This window comes from Antrostomus carolinensis, unplaced genomic scaffold (assembly GCF_000700745.2).
Source record: "Antrostomus carolinensis isolate BGI_N321 unplaced genomic scaffold, ASM70074v2 scaffold31209, whole genome shotgun sequence".
NCBI classification, from domain to species: domain Eukaryota; kingdom Metazoa; phylum Chordata; class Aves; order Caprimulgiformes; family Caprimulgidae; genus Antrostomus; species Antrostomus carolinensis.
The window spans coordinates 1,300-14,572 of NW_010336926.1; the positions used below are offsets into that span (position 1 = coordinate 1,300).

The 13,273-nt window shown below is 43.1% G+C and overlaps 2 protein-coding genes across 3 annotated transcripts in view; one reads left to right on the plus strand and one right to left on the minus strand.

Annotated features, from left to right (window-relative positions):
• The window catches only part of LOC114818894 (interleukin-8), a gene marked incomplete at its 5' end in the record, with an annotated part of 1,925 nt that extends 1,294 nt beyond the window's left edge, over window positions 1-631 (plus strand). The window contains one exon of the mRNA XM_029086755.1: window positions 562-631. Within this exon, the coding sequence (XP_028942588.1) occupies window positions 562-631 (70 nt within the window). The remainder of the gene's footprint in view (window positions 1-561) is intronic.
• A 7,346-nt stretch (window positions 632-7,977) lies between these two features.
• LOC104530461 (CCR4-NOT transcription complex subunit 6-like) overlaps window positions 7,978-13,273 on the minus strand; it is a 10,748-nt gene continuing 5,452 nt past the window's right edge. The window contains exons 7-11 of one of the 2 annotated variants that reach the window (XM_010175047.2): window positions 12,451-12,605; window positions 10,830-10,981; window positions 9,461-9,685; window positions 8,553-8,755; window positions 7,978-8,190 (exon numbers count right to left, since the gene is read on the minus strand). In XM_010175047.2, coding sequence (XP_010173349.1) covers window positions 7,978-8,190; window positions 8,553-8,755; window positions 9,461-9,685; window positions 10,830-10,981; window positions 12,451-12,605 — 948 coding nt within the window. Of the gene's footprint in view, window positions 8,191-8,552; window positions 8,756-9,460; window positions 9,686-10,814; window positions 10,982-12,450; window positions 12,606-13,273 lie in introns of both variants that reach the window. The other variant, XM_010175046.1, reaches the window with a different exon arrangement.

The window sequence follows — 13,273 nt, forward strand, 5'->3', positions numbered from 1 at the left end:
TGGGGGAGTGGGGGGCTGGTGCTGAACCCCTCGCAGAACTCCCATCTCATCTCTCCCTCTGTCTGGATACAATAATAAATAACCAGCCGTGGTGACAACCTGGGGTTGTAATCACTCCGTGCTGGGTTTCCCTCGCTCTGCTCCCGGGGTTTTCGCAGGGGGCAGGAGCCTTCCCCCTGCTCTCCCCAAAAAAAGGCTTTCCCCTCCGGTGCCCGCGCTGTTCCTATTGATGGGCCACCATCAATAAAAGGATGAACGTGCTTTGCCCGTTCTGCCCAGGTTTGTGTGATAATTGGGGTTTTGGGGGCGAGGGAGATTGGTGGGACTGCAGCACCGTGAAGCCCAATGCGCCGTTTTTCCTCCGCCTCACATTTTGGTGCTTATTTTCTGACGGCTCCTGGGAGGAGCAGGTCGTGCGATGGGAGCTTGGATGGGGGTCTGACTTCTGCAGCTCCACGGTGCTGCCTCCCAGTTGTGCAAGCACAGGAGAAATGGGACAAACTGGGAAATTTCCCAGTGACTGGCTGAGGTTTTCTTCATGGACCCCCATTTTCCTGGCAGGGACACACAGGTCTCACGGGGACCCCAGTCTCTTGGCCACATGGACCAAGGTGACACAGGTGTGACCTAAAACCCTGCACAAAATTATCACTGTTTAAAAACCTGGCGTGGCAGTGCTGGTAGTGGGTGGTCTGAGGTCTGGGGATCTCCCTAAAAGTGCAGAAATCAAATTTGTGTGTGTGTGTGTGTGTGTGTGTGTGTGTCCCACCACCACCCTGGATGGCAAAAGCGTGTCCCAGGGCGGTCCCCGTGTCCTGCTCCTTCCCACCCTGTGCTTCTCAGGAATCACAGCAGGGGACAAGAGTGGTTGCAAAAGGGCTGTTTATTGCCTACAGAAAGAAATAAAACTACAAAGGTGGGAAGAAACAAGCAGATATTTAGCCCTGTGCTCACATCCCAGCAGTTCCCAGTTCCACATGTGGGAGAATGTGCTTAAATTTAAAAAAATAATTAAAAAAAAAAAATAAAAAGGGAAGAAAAAAGTAAGAGTTCAGGGTTTTGAAGACCTCCCTTTCCCAAGCTGCCCTGAGGTTAAAGAAAGGCAGCTCAGTCATCATTTTGTCCGGGCCAGGTCTGTGCAGGGGAGCAGGTCTTCCCCCTGTCTGGGTACTTGCCATCCCCACTCGATGGGAATTCGCTTTCCTGGTGAGTTTTTCATTGCAAAATGGAATTATGGAGGGAATTGCACCGTGGCATGGCACTGTCTCCAAAAGCCAAGTTCTTTTGGAGGAAGAGAGAAAAGGGTTTTTTTGTAAAAGCAAAGGAGAGAGCTGGAGATAAGGTTTCTTAACTACTTATTTTTGTGGGAAATGTGGAATAAGGAAATTACTCGTTTTTTTTTGCTCGGGTCTCAGTTTGAAGGCTGCTGCTCTTGCAATCACGGTGCCTAGGGCTGGTGTCAAACTTTGCAAAGCTTTTTGTTTGGGAGACCTACCCCATCCCCATGTCAGGGCTGGCAGGGAGGGAAGGCAGCCTCCCAGTGTCCCCCTGAGGTGGTGACAGTGCTGCAGAGCAGACGAGGTAAAACCAGCAGCAGCTCTGGCCTCCACAAGCACCAATTTCCCCATCCGAGACCCCAGCGCGCTCTGGATTTAAAGCGAAGCTACAGCTTCTATAAAACGAGATGTAAACCCCCCAAAAATTTAGTGTAAGAGTGCCTGGGAGTGTCGCTGCAGCTTCCCCCCCTCTCCACGTCCACTTCCATCTTTTGAGGGACAGGAGCTTGTGGTTGCAAAGACAACACACAAGAAAGAAATCCAACTAAAAAAACCCCCCCGACCTCCCAAAATGATTGCTGTGAAATGGGGTGGGAGGGGGAGCCTGGGCTGCTCCAGTCCAGCCTGGGAGTTGATGAATTAAGGGCATATTTAGCTACCGTGGTGCACACAAACACTTTAATCGCTTGGAAAACAAACACACAATGCGATAATTAAAAATGGCAAACAAAGCCAAAGTCATGTAACATGTCACTTGTAAAGAAAGCCACCATGAGGTTGGTTGGTTGGTTTGGGTTTTGGTTTGGTTTTTTTTTTTTTTGCTTTGGAACAAAGATGAATACAGACAAATGCAAAGTGAGTAAATGCTTCAGTTGTAAGAACTGTTGAACAAAGAGGACAAGGACAAGTAGCAGGATCACTCTCACCATCAGCACTCGGAGGGTGAGAAGTTTTGCAAGCTCAACACACCCTATGATTGCAAGGGGGAGAGGGAAAAAGAGAAAGAGTCATATCACTTGGCGTGCTTTGCCATCAAGGCTGTGTAAAACACCCTGAGGTAACTATGTACCCCAACATTTCTCTGTCTTCATAATTATTTACAGACATTCTCCAAGAAGCTTCCATACTCCTGAAGTCTGTCATCCTCAAACGTAACCAAACCAGCAAACTTTATCGTCTCTTAATACTTTTTATAGAGTTAAATGATTTTTCTTGGGATGCAGGAGTTCTCTAAAGGTCTTAATTTTGTCCCTTTTCTGATTGTGCAATGCCTGCGCCTGCCTCATCCACTCTGGTTTTTGTCTCTGCTCTCGTTTCCTGGAGGCAAATCAAACCCGTGGTCCCTATAATGTCTTTCTGAAATTGTTTTTCATCTTAAAGTGTGAGTTCTTGGCTGATGCTTGGCATAGAGACTTAAGAAATGAACGGTTTCCACCAGGTTTTCTTGGGGTTTGTGTCACCTTTGAACACCAAATGGTGAGAAAGGGAGGGCGCAGGACTATACTTCTGTAATCTTATAAATAAACTGATGAGCTGCTTATCACAAGGAGCTTTTCCTCACTATGAGATGGAGAGACTCAGCTAGTAATAGCCTCTAACAACAGAAAATCTCGAACCTCTCTGCATCTAGGGCTCATTTTTTTCCAGTGTCTAACAAATCAGGTCCTCTTTCCCCCTGGGTAAAACCCCTCCGAGACCAAGCACTCAGCTCCTTCTGGGACACGTGAAATTAGGTAGGTGAGGTTTTTCAGTGTATGTGCTTGGTGCCAACACCACACCACTTCTGAACCTAACGTGAACTTCAGCCAAGTCTTGTATGTCGCTTCCACTTCCTACCAGGCAGTTGTGGTTGTGAAGACTGCCCAGAAGAACATCACACTTCTGCAGCGACCAAGGAGGACAACAACTCGTTGTTCTTTTATGTCAACAGCCTGATTTGAGGTGAATCACCTCCTGCTGCTGCCTGGTGCACCAGTAGTGTCCCAGATGAGGACATGCTTAAGCTCCCTTTTAGACCAGCCTGAGCGTGTGTGTTATATTTGTGTGATAGTTCTAACCCAGGCTATTGATTCAGTTTGGATATGACTAAAAGACCTTGTGCTCCACCCCACTATGCCAAGTTTTATCTCAAAGGAAGGTTTTGATGCTAAAAGCTCAAAATGCATCATAGAAATGAAATAACTGCTGCTGTGTTGCTGGGTTTAAATCTGGTCTTCAGATAGTAAGGACCAGCAGCTACTTCTGGCTCCTGCTCCCCACCAAGAAGGCGTGAATACTGCGCTCCTGGTCTAGGAATCCTTAAAGTGCTTCCCCAACCTGTCTTCTAAATTGAGAAACTCTGAATTTCAACAAGCCCTTTTGGCTTCCCCCCCCACCACACCTCATCAAAACCAACCCCCAGAGAAACAAGTGATATGAACCTTTGAGGTCACAAATTCTCGCTCACTCTTCAGACCCGACGTTTCACGAGCCGGGTGCAGAAAGCTGGTCTCCAAAAGCTCAGTTTTTGGGATTAAGTGGGAGCTGCAGATGCTCAGCATCTTTGTAAAGTGGGTCTTGGGAGTTCAAGAGTGTGAACATGGATTTAGGAGTCTCCACAACAAAGCCAGCAAGGTGGGAGATAATTGGCCATCCACAGTGTTACCCGAACACTGAAGATCACAGGACGGTTTTGAAAGCTGTGTTAGGTCAGTGGCAAGTGATTCTGAAAATATTAACAGTCAAAGATTTTGGTTTTCTAGTCTATAAAACATAGAAGAGCGAGGACTTGGGACTACTGAGACCTTTTCTGAATGTGTCTGCAGACTAAACAGGAGTGGCTTCTGACAGACAGAGAGCTTTCAGCTTACTGATGAAATGAAATATTTTCTCAACAAACGCTAGAAAGAGACGACAAAAGCTTTTAACGAGGCAAATGGGAAGGAAAGCTGGTCTCAGACCCCATTGTGCCATACCTGACTTCATACCTGGTACAGAAATGTTCACACTCCTGACATCAAAATAAGGAAACAAAAATATTCAGCTACATTGTACAAAATTCTCTTTGTTTATATATATATATATATATATACACACACACACAAAATCCCGTATCGTACAGATTTACCATATTGAATTTTAAAAAGTTGCTTGTAGAAGGGTGTTGGATTTTTTTTTCTCTGCTTGCTTTTAGGCAGTGCTGTTGCTTAGAAGTAGACACCAGGCACCATATTTTTGAAAGCAAAGGAAGACAGCGAGGAGCAGTAAGGGACTGGGAGCTTTTTATTTTTTCCCCAGGCGTCGGCTGTGAGGGCACTGGGGTGTGCTGGGAACCGGTAATGGGGAGAACTGATGGTTTCCCTTCCATCTCTGCTTAGGCTTGGGGATATTTTGTTTCATATTACTCCCTCTTCCCTGTTAAATACCTTCCTGTTGGCTTCCATCTGGCTAATTTTCCAAAGAAAATCAGCGCTGCCATTGGGATGGTGAATATATTTACCAACAGGGATCTCATCCTGCGCACGAGGCCGATGGATGCCTGCTCCCTGCTCCCTCTTTTCTTAGAGCAGAAAATCCCTACAGAGAGCAATGTTTGTGCTCAGCTGGGGAAAAAACACCAATCCTCTTACTGCTCCTGCTGGGAAGGGGAAAAAAAACCCAGAAGGAAAACGGGGAGGGAGCCAGACAGGTGAAAGGCAGGTAAACATGTCCCCGGTTATGTGCATTGACTGAAACATAAGACTATATATTTTTTTTTTTTAAATCCAGAAGTTTTGTGCAACATCTGTTAAAATAACTTTAAAAAAAACTAATCCCCCAGCGTAATGGACGTTTGGAAGTGCGTTTTCACAGCAGAGAAAATCCAATTGAACACCTTCCCGCAACAGAACACTTCAGTCGGTTAGAAACCAAAGAGAAAGTCCAACTTAAGCAGTTTACAATATTTGCCAGGGTTTGGTTTTTTGTTTTGTTTCTGTTTTGTTTCATCCCCATCCTCTCCCACCCCCGTATTACAAAAGGTTGTTGTTGGTTTTTATTTTTATTAATAAACGGGCTCCTCTGCAGTTCATATACAATTATAAGTGAATTTTAAATTCCATTTTATACAAACATCTCAAAAAAATATTGGGAGTGAAGTATGGTAGGAAATATTGCTCACGTTGCTAGTTAACATGCGTGGAGGAAAAGGAGGAGGAGAAGGGTTTGTTAGTGCGCAACCTCCAGAGCAGAGCACCCCCCTCCCCCCCCCTTTCCAAAAAACATACAGTAGCTGATTGCAGAAAGGTAATGTCCACAAAATTAAGTTTTTCATGCTATTCTACTTTCCAGTACTATACTCTCAAACTGCTATTTATTCGCCATTTATCCGCAACGGCTAGGTGTCGAACGCTGAGGTATATTATAAAAGAGATACCTGCACCTAGAGGAAAATCCATCTTTACAAAGGGCTTTCCAAAAAACATACAGTAGCTGATTGCAGAAAGGTAATGTCCACAAAATTAAGTTTTTCATGCTATTCTACTTTCCAGTACTATACTCTCAAACTGCTATTTATTCGCCATTTATCCGCAACGGCTAGGTGTCGAACGCTGAGGTATATTATAAAAGAGATACCTGCACCTAGAGGAAAATCCATCTTTACAAAGGGCTTTTATTTTTTTGATATTTTTCCCCCTTTTTTTTTTGGTGCTGCACAGAGCAATTGCTGTCCAGGAATTTCACCCAGCTACAAGAAATCATTTCCAATTTCGAGTAGACAACACATGCCGCCTCCATTTTTTAGGCACTTCTTTTAAAAGGGAGTTGTCGCTTCATTATTGAACCTATTTTTGAGTCCTGTCCCCCACCACCCTCTCCCCAGCCCCCAACAAGAGTCAGGGAATAGTTTCTACTCTTGGTCCAATTGATTCTTTATTTTTTTTTCCCTGGGGATAATTTCCTCTGTATAAAACAACAAAGGAAAATGTTTAATTAAAGAGTAAGAGGAACAGCCTGACTTAGCAGTTTTGCAAGACAAAAGATGGCTCCCTAGAATTTAAAACTAATTTCACAATTTAAATTTGACTTTTTTTTTTTTAAGTATACGAATGAGACATAAATATAGGCTATCAATCTGTTTAAAAATTTCATTCACATAATGGAAAATTTTTTCATTTATTAAAAATATCACATTTTGAAGACTAGAAACGGTAAAGTGCATGAAAAGTTTAAAATATAAATTCAAGAAAATTTTATAGCAGCAAAAAAGCAGAATAAAGAAAAACTTAAAAACACAGACACAACCTTTTCCTATCACTGTGCCATTTAAAAAAAAAAACAAACAAAAAATATATATATTAAGCAGCCAACCAATTTTTCAGAAAATTGCATTCTGCTTAATGCCTCTCGAGGCACAAGGTTTTGAACTGGCCACCTAAAGCATAAAAAAGGAAAAAAAGAAAAGATTTCCAACATATCCAAAGAGCATTAACAGTTGGGAATGAACCAGCAAGCAGCTTTTTTAATTCAACCCTGACCGACAACAGAAAAAGAAGATAATTTTAAAAAGTGTGATGGTTATTTGGCAACTAGGGTCAGGAAAAATAATCCAAGGAATGATTACAGCTCCTGCTCGCTCCCCCAACGAACAAAGCGTGCCGACGGCTACTCCGCCTGCCCTTCCGAGACACAAGTCAGGTCATTTCCAGCAGCTTTTTCCTGTACCCTACACTTAAGTGTTTAATCCCAAGTTTCCCATCTTTGCCATTGGAAAAGAGAACCGAGGACAGATTTGCAACTTCTTTATTCACCCGGAACCCCAACGCTCGCAACGACTCGCTTCAAGTGCAATTTCTTACCATTTCTAAGTCCTGCTCCCAACCTGTGCTGCTCAACAGTGTTTTGCCCTGATTTGCCAAAGCAAAGAGGCAGCTCTGTTTCACACGGGTCCTTTGGATCCCTGCGTATCTCACCCAGGAAGGACCGAGTTCTTCAGAGCTCCTAAAAAAAACCCGAGTCACCACAGCACCAGCCAAGCGAGCGATCTCTACGCAGCATTAAATGCTCACCTGGAAAGTCCTGTGAGACGTAGCTTCGCTGGAAATTTCCTTCTAAATTAAAATTACATCAGGAGAATTCAGACTTCAAATTTTATCACAGGTATTAAGCTATCTTTGGTTTTCTAATATCAGTTAGACAAGGGGCAGGGCCACACTGCTAATCATTTATAATCAGGTATTAAGTGCTTTGCTAATGTGCAAAATTTATTTCAGATGCAGAGTTCAGTCTCCATTTTGGGTTCAAACAAACAGTACACCTAGTGTTCTTCCTACAAAACAAGCATTTCTGGTTTTGTTTTTCTTTCTCCTAAAAGGTTGGCTCGTTTTGCCACGTTCTGGAAAAAAGCATTACCTTGAAATACGTTAATAAGCAAGTTTTTAATCCCGTTTGTCCATTTATAAGTGCAGCTTCCTACTGAAAAGAAAAAGCTTGCCAGTTTAAAAAAAAATTTAAAAAAAAAAATCAATTAAAAACCTGGAAAGGGAATAATACTTTGGTTCCAGCCCTAGTGCCAAATGATACCAATATGCACCAAAATGTGCAAAATCTCCTATCAAACACATAAGGAAAGGAGCTTGAAGAAGCAGCTTAAGGTTGGCCATACTTCACTCCTATATACTTTGATTTACAACTGTACAGGTCCATAACAACAGGTCCTTGCCCTCAAAGGGGCAGGGCTCCACTACCTCCTGTTCGGCAAGTGCACACCGTTGACAAGAGGCAGGAGCGGAGGATGGAGTTCGAGTTGTGTTAACAGTGAGAAGTGGTCTGAAGGGATGTGAGGGTGTGGACACCCAGTGATGTTGTTGTCAACCAGCCACTGAGGGTCCAAAGGCCCCAGGACACCAAGCACGTTCATGTGAGTGTTGGAATAGAAAATGTAGTCAATCACACCCTAGGGAGAAAGAGAAACACGACAGTGAGAACAGACCTCGCTTCTGGCAACCTGAACTCGACTGGCTTCTGGGCTGCAATTCCCAGGAAGAGGCACAGCCCTGGAATTAGGGTAAGGAACGCGCGTGGCGTTTTTTGCGTTCTCATTAAGTCACCGGCCAGGGCCAGGGCCAGGGTGGAAGCTTTAAAAAACATCAGCAAATCAAGGATTTGTGTGCGGTAGGAAAATGTCCAGCGAGTGTAGGAACCAGTGATGAAGCCCGTACAGGAACAAAGAGAAAGACAGCCAATGGTCAGAAAATTAAGACAGCATCCTGGGGAGACCAGGTCAGTGTCTGCCATTTCAGAAAAATCGCTGCTTACTTTGAAATCAAAAGTGTAATTGGTGTAAGGCATCAAGTTGTTTTCGTAGGCGCTCTTGAGTTGGAAGCCATGCGTAATTCTTCCTTCAGAAGCCCCGTTTTTTCCGTTGCCGCTGAAGTTCATGAGACACTCATTGTAACGCAACTCCTTGAAGTCCTTGTGGTTGTCAGCTACTATGCCATTGCTTAAGTATTCCACTACACCTGTTTGCAAAGGAAAGGATTCAGGGAGTTGCTTTAAGATACGACATTCAGGGAACGTTGGCTTTGGAGTTAAAAACCAAAACGCCAACAAGACGCTCCACGAGATTAGACAAGAGATTTCCAACTAAGGGGAAATCTGCACCGCAGCTGTCTTGTCCACGTCTCTCTTGTATACGCCTCTCCGACAGGCAGCCAGGGAACTGAAGCTCTCTAGCAGTTTTGACACCATTTTTTGAGGATTATAGTAAACCTATAGTACCTGTAGCATGACGGGGTGTTACAGAGGCAGCTTTCATACATATGCCTAATTAATATTACAGTATCTAAAGTCATAATTAGTAAAGCAAACCCATCTCCTTAGAAAGCTTCCGTGTTCCATCACAAACTCACATCTTTCCTACTTGTTATTGCTGCTCAAGGCACGGGTATTTATTTAATGATGTATTTAAGATCGATTTGTGCTTTTCTACATCTTTGTAGGCGTGACCAACGTTTCTGGAGCGTACAACTGATCAGGAGAAGCAGTCTAGTCAACCAGAGGACGTGCATTTGCTTCAGCCAGATTTTGAAGAACAGCTGTTACTAAAAAGGTTTTATCCGTACCTAACCCAGGGATGTGGAAACCGCCCCCGTCACCCTCAGAGGAAAAGAGGATTCAAACGTTCTAAAAGGTAAGTTAAAAATTAAGCTAAAAACCAGTCTTACCTGAATCAGGCAATGAGTTGAGATCCGCACACAGCACCAAAGGGATAGAGTTAGGATCTGCTGTTGGGCTACCAGGCCTGCTTGAGGCTTTCTCAAGGATATTTTTCAGTTCCGAAACAAACATCATAGTCTGAATGAGTTTCACGTCTGAGTATTCGGGGTCCCAGTGCATGTGGGCATTGGCCACAAGAAGCAGCTGTTTGTCCACATGAAGTGATTTCATACCTAGATAAACAAACACATTTTTATCAGCGAAAGGCTGAGGGTGTGAATGCAGCAGATTCCCCTCTGTTAACACTCAGGGTCTAGCTCCTAAGGACTCCAAGTCAGACACACCAGCAGATGGATGTACTCTCGTCACTGGAAAAAAGGGGTGACCTGAACCACTACTCCTTTCTACATTAGCAGCATTTCCATAATATTACGTGGCTAAATCTCTCCAATATAGGAAAGAAACAGCCAACATAATCTGATACTGTTACAACTGCATTCCTCCTCTGCTGCTCAAATGGTCATCACTAGACTGTGCAGCACTATTCAATATTTAAGGCACAAGGGAGTTTCCTGACTCTTAGCTGCCACAGTATGGCAAATTTTTCCCTTGGGGAAAAAACTCACACCCGCTTAAATGAATGTAGTATGAACGTGGCTGCCACAATAGCTGTTTTTACTATTTATCTGAGAACCAGTACTCTGAAAGGTGGGGCATAAAGTCACAAGCAGCTCCTTCCAGTCCTGCCATTTAGACATTCTGCTTCTTTGAAGGGTGCACTGGAAACAAGCCATCGAAAAAGCAAACATGCAGACAGAGCAGGGTGGCAATTTTAAGTCTGTTGAAACTGTCTACTGCATCTGATCAAACTGAATGAAAGTGTGACAGTCAGTCCATCAAGTGTCATGAAAAGATACCTGATAATCTCCTTCTTCCACATCAGTACATTAGGACTGTCTTATAATCACTAGGGGAAGATGGAAGGATTCAATCAAGGGCAAAAAAAGAGAGTTGAAAATATAAGTTGAACATGACCAACAACTGTTGGTAAGAGCGTAGGCGTGGAAACACACTGACCTTGAAAAAGTTTAATTCTTCAAGTAGAATTGAACAGAATAAATAAGCCAGGACAAAAGCTTGAAAGGAGAAAGGTAAATGTGCAACCAGATCAGGAAACAATATCATCTGTGTCCTGTCTTAGCCACCCATGGGGTATCATTTCCCAAATTAGCACAGTGAACAGCATTTACTCATCTGCAAATGTTGGGTTACCACCACCAATGGCAGTAATATTCCAGAGAGCCGTATTACCTAAAGAATAACCCGTGCCTTTACGTGGAACTGACTAATCAACGAGAGAACCACGGTCATACTCACTTGCTCCAAACAATTCTTTGTGCACCTCTAACACCACGGCAACTCCGATGTTGTCTTTTGTCATCACTCTGTTTAGCATGGCTTCTGAACCTTCAGAGTTAGCCATCGCCACCTGGTTGAACTCCACCGTGTGCTTCTGCACCAGCGTGAATCTGATTAAACAAAGAGAATCGTGTGTGAACGCGTGTGACGTACAGCTACGTGCAAAGACGTCGTTTCTATCCGGTCTGCTACGTCCAAGGAGAGAGCCTGCAGGACAGGGTGAGGCACTTGTCTTTTGGCTTCTTGTTTTATAAAAGTAAAAACAGTTCTAAGAAATGTTCCTCCAGTCAGGATAGAGCTCTTGGTCTGGTCAGTGAGATTTTCTCGGGGCAGATGAGATACTTGGGGTTTAGGAAGTGATTACTTCTTTCAGCGTAGCACTCCGAGAGGACTATTCAGAGCAACGCTCAGAGGTGATCACACCTCCTCAGGAGCGTTCTAGGCAAAAAATGAAGATGAGATGGTAATGAAAAGGTTTGCCTTTTCCTTTGGGTAAATGCATTATTAAAAACCAGCTTCTTTCAAACCACTACCTACCACCGTTAGTTTTGTGAAATTGGTTTTTCATTCCTTTCCAGCCTTAGGGTGCCTGAAAGCGCTGTGCTTCAGGACAAACTGAAGGCTACCTATTGAAAGGGGTTTTTTGTGGTTTTTTTCCTCTTAGAAATTAAAAATAAGTATTATTAGTAAAAAAAAAAAAGGTATTTTTTCTATTTTTGAACTGAGCGCGCCACAGCACAGTAACCAGTTCTGTATATATCCTTGTTAGTATCAAGGCCTGAAGGTTTGAAAAACATCGGTTTGTTTGTTTTCACAGACTTCCTCTATTAAAAACCGTTTGAGTTGTTTTTATACATGATCTGAAAGGTGGGTTTTTGTTTCTGGAACTAATGAAAACTGGGAAAGGGAGCTAAAGCTTTGTGAAACTTATTAATTCTAATTACTGAAAACTGTTCTGAGGGAACAGTCAGAGGGATACTCAGTGTGGTACAACCCATGAGCAGTTTACACAAATGAGAAGCATGAGTGCCAGCACCTCTCCTCCCTTCCTGATGCTTTGAGTGTTGTGGAACTTTGTGGATCAGGTATTCAATAACATAACATTTTGATTCCTAAAAGCAGAGATTCTGTGATCCTTTGGCAGTAATACCTCTTTTTAATACCTGAAGATTTAACAGCTGAAGCACAGCTTATAGATCTTTAAAGATTAATCTTAGAGGAGTGAAACTTCTGTCAAGCAAGGCACAAGTTTGTTGAGAAGGTGAGGTATTTATTAGATCTGCTAAAGATGTGCACACAAAGCACGTAAGTTTTTACTCATGCTAGCACTCCTGCAACTTCTGTGTTTCTGAAGAGATATCTTTGTTCATAGAAAGGAAAGGGAGGACTTTCTGAAAGGAAAGGGAGGACTCTGCTGCACACAGAACAGCAAAAGGGAGGATCATTCTTTGTAGTGAACTTTCTATTTTGTTTTATAGCACAGTACTTTGGTTACCATGCACCCTGAGAGAGGTAAAGCTTTCAGACCTAAATCAGGCTGTTTTTAATGTATTTTGAAAAAGCTGCTTCTGCTGCTTACTTTTCAGTTTTGAAGAATATTGCACAGCCATCCACATGCTTCTTCTCCTGCTCAGACATGATTTTGGCACGTGACTTGGGAGAAAAGAATCCATCGTATCCTCGTTCTTTCAAGGCTGGCAGAAAAAGGGTGAAGTATTGCTCTGTTTCCACTTCCTGGAATTGAACACAAATACCTCAGAGGCTCACAAAGCCAAGCAAACCCTTCCTATCGCTGTGTGGCAACTTGGGCCTGCCTTGGCTTGCCGTCAGCAGCTCTCACCAAAGCCAAAAGCTTCTGTTTACAAAAATCGTGTCACTTCATAGATTAATGGCCTGCTGGAAACAGATCTGCATTCCTGGATATCCTGGAATCCCCCCAAAAAAGTTAAATGACAGGTGTATTTTGAATAGCAATAGATTACACCTGATATTTTTGACATCTGAATGCAGATACTGTCCTATGTTAAAACTTTGGAGAGGTTGGTAGATATCCAGCAGCAATTAATGTTTAATCTGGAGAGTTCTTGCTGTTCTGTTACCATACGTTTTCTTTATAGTAACTTTTGGTCTCCAAGAGGATTTCAGAGGTTGATTTACCTCTTGAGGTTTTCAGAGCAAGGTAACTACTCTCTTCTTATGCAAGATTTTTGCCTCCCAGAACTTGCTTTAAAAATGAAAGATCAGTTTAAAGGCAGAGGTGTTCAACTGTTCTGAACATTGGCAATTAAGTTCTGATAACATAGCAGGAGACACATACCAATGACAATCGAGATTTAACTTTGACCATGAGAGTCTCCTTGTTTGCCAGTGAGAGTATTTTTGAGACTTTAACTTCTGTACCA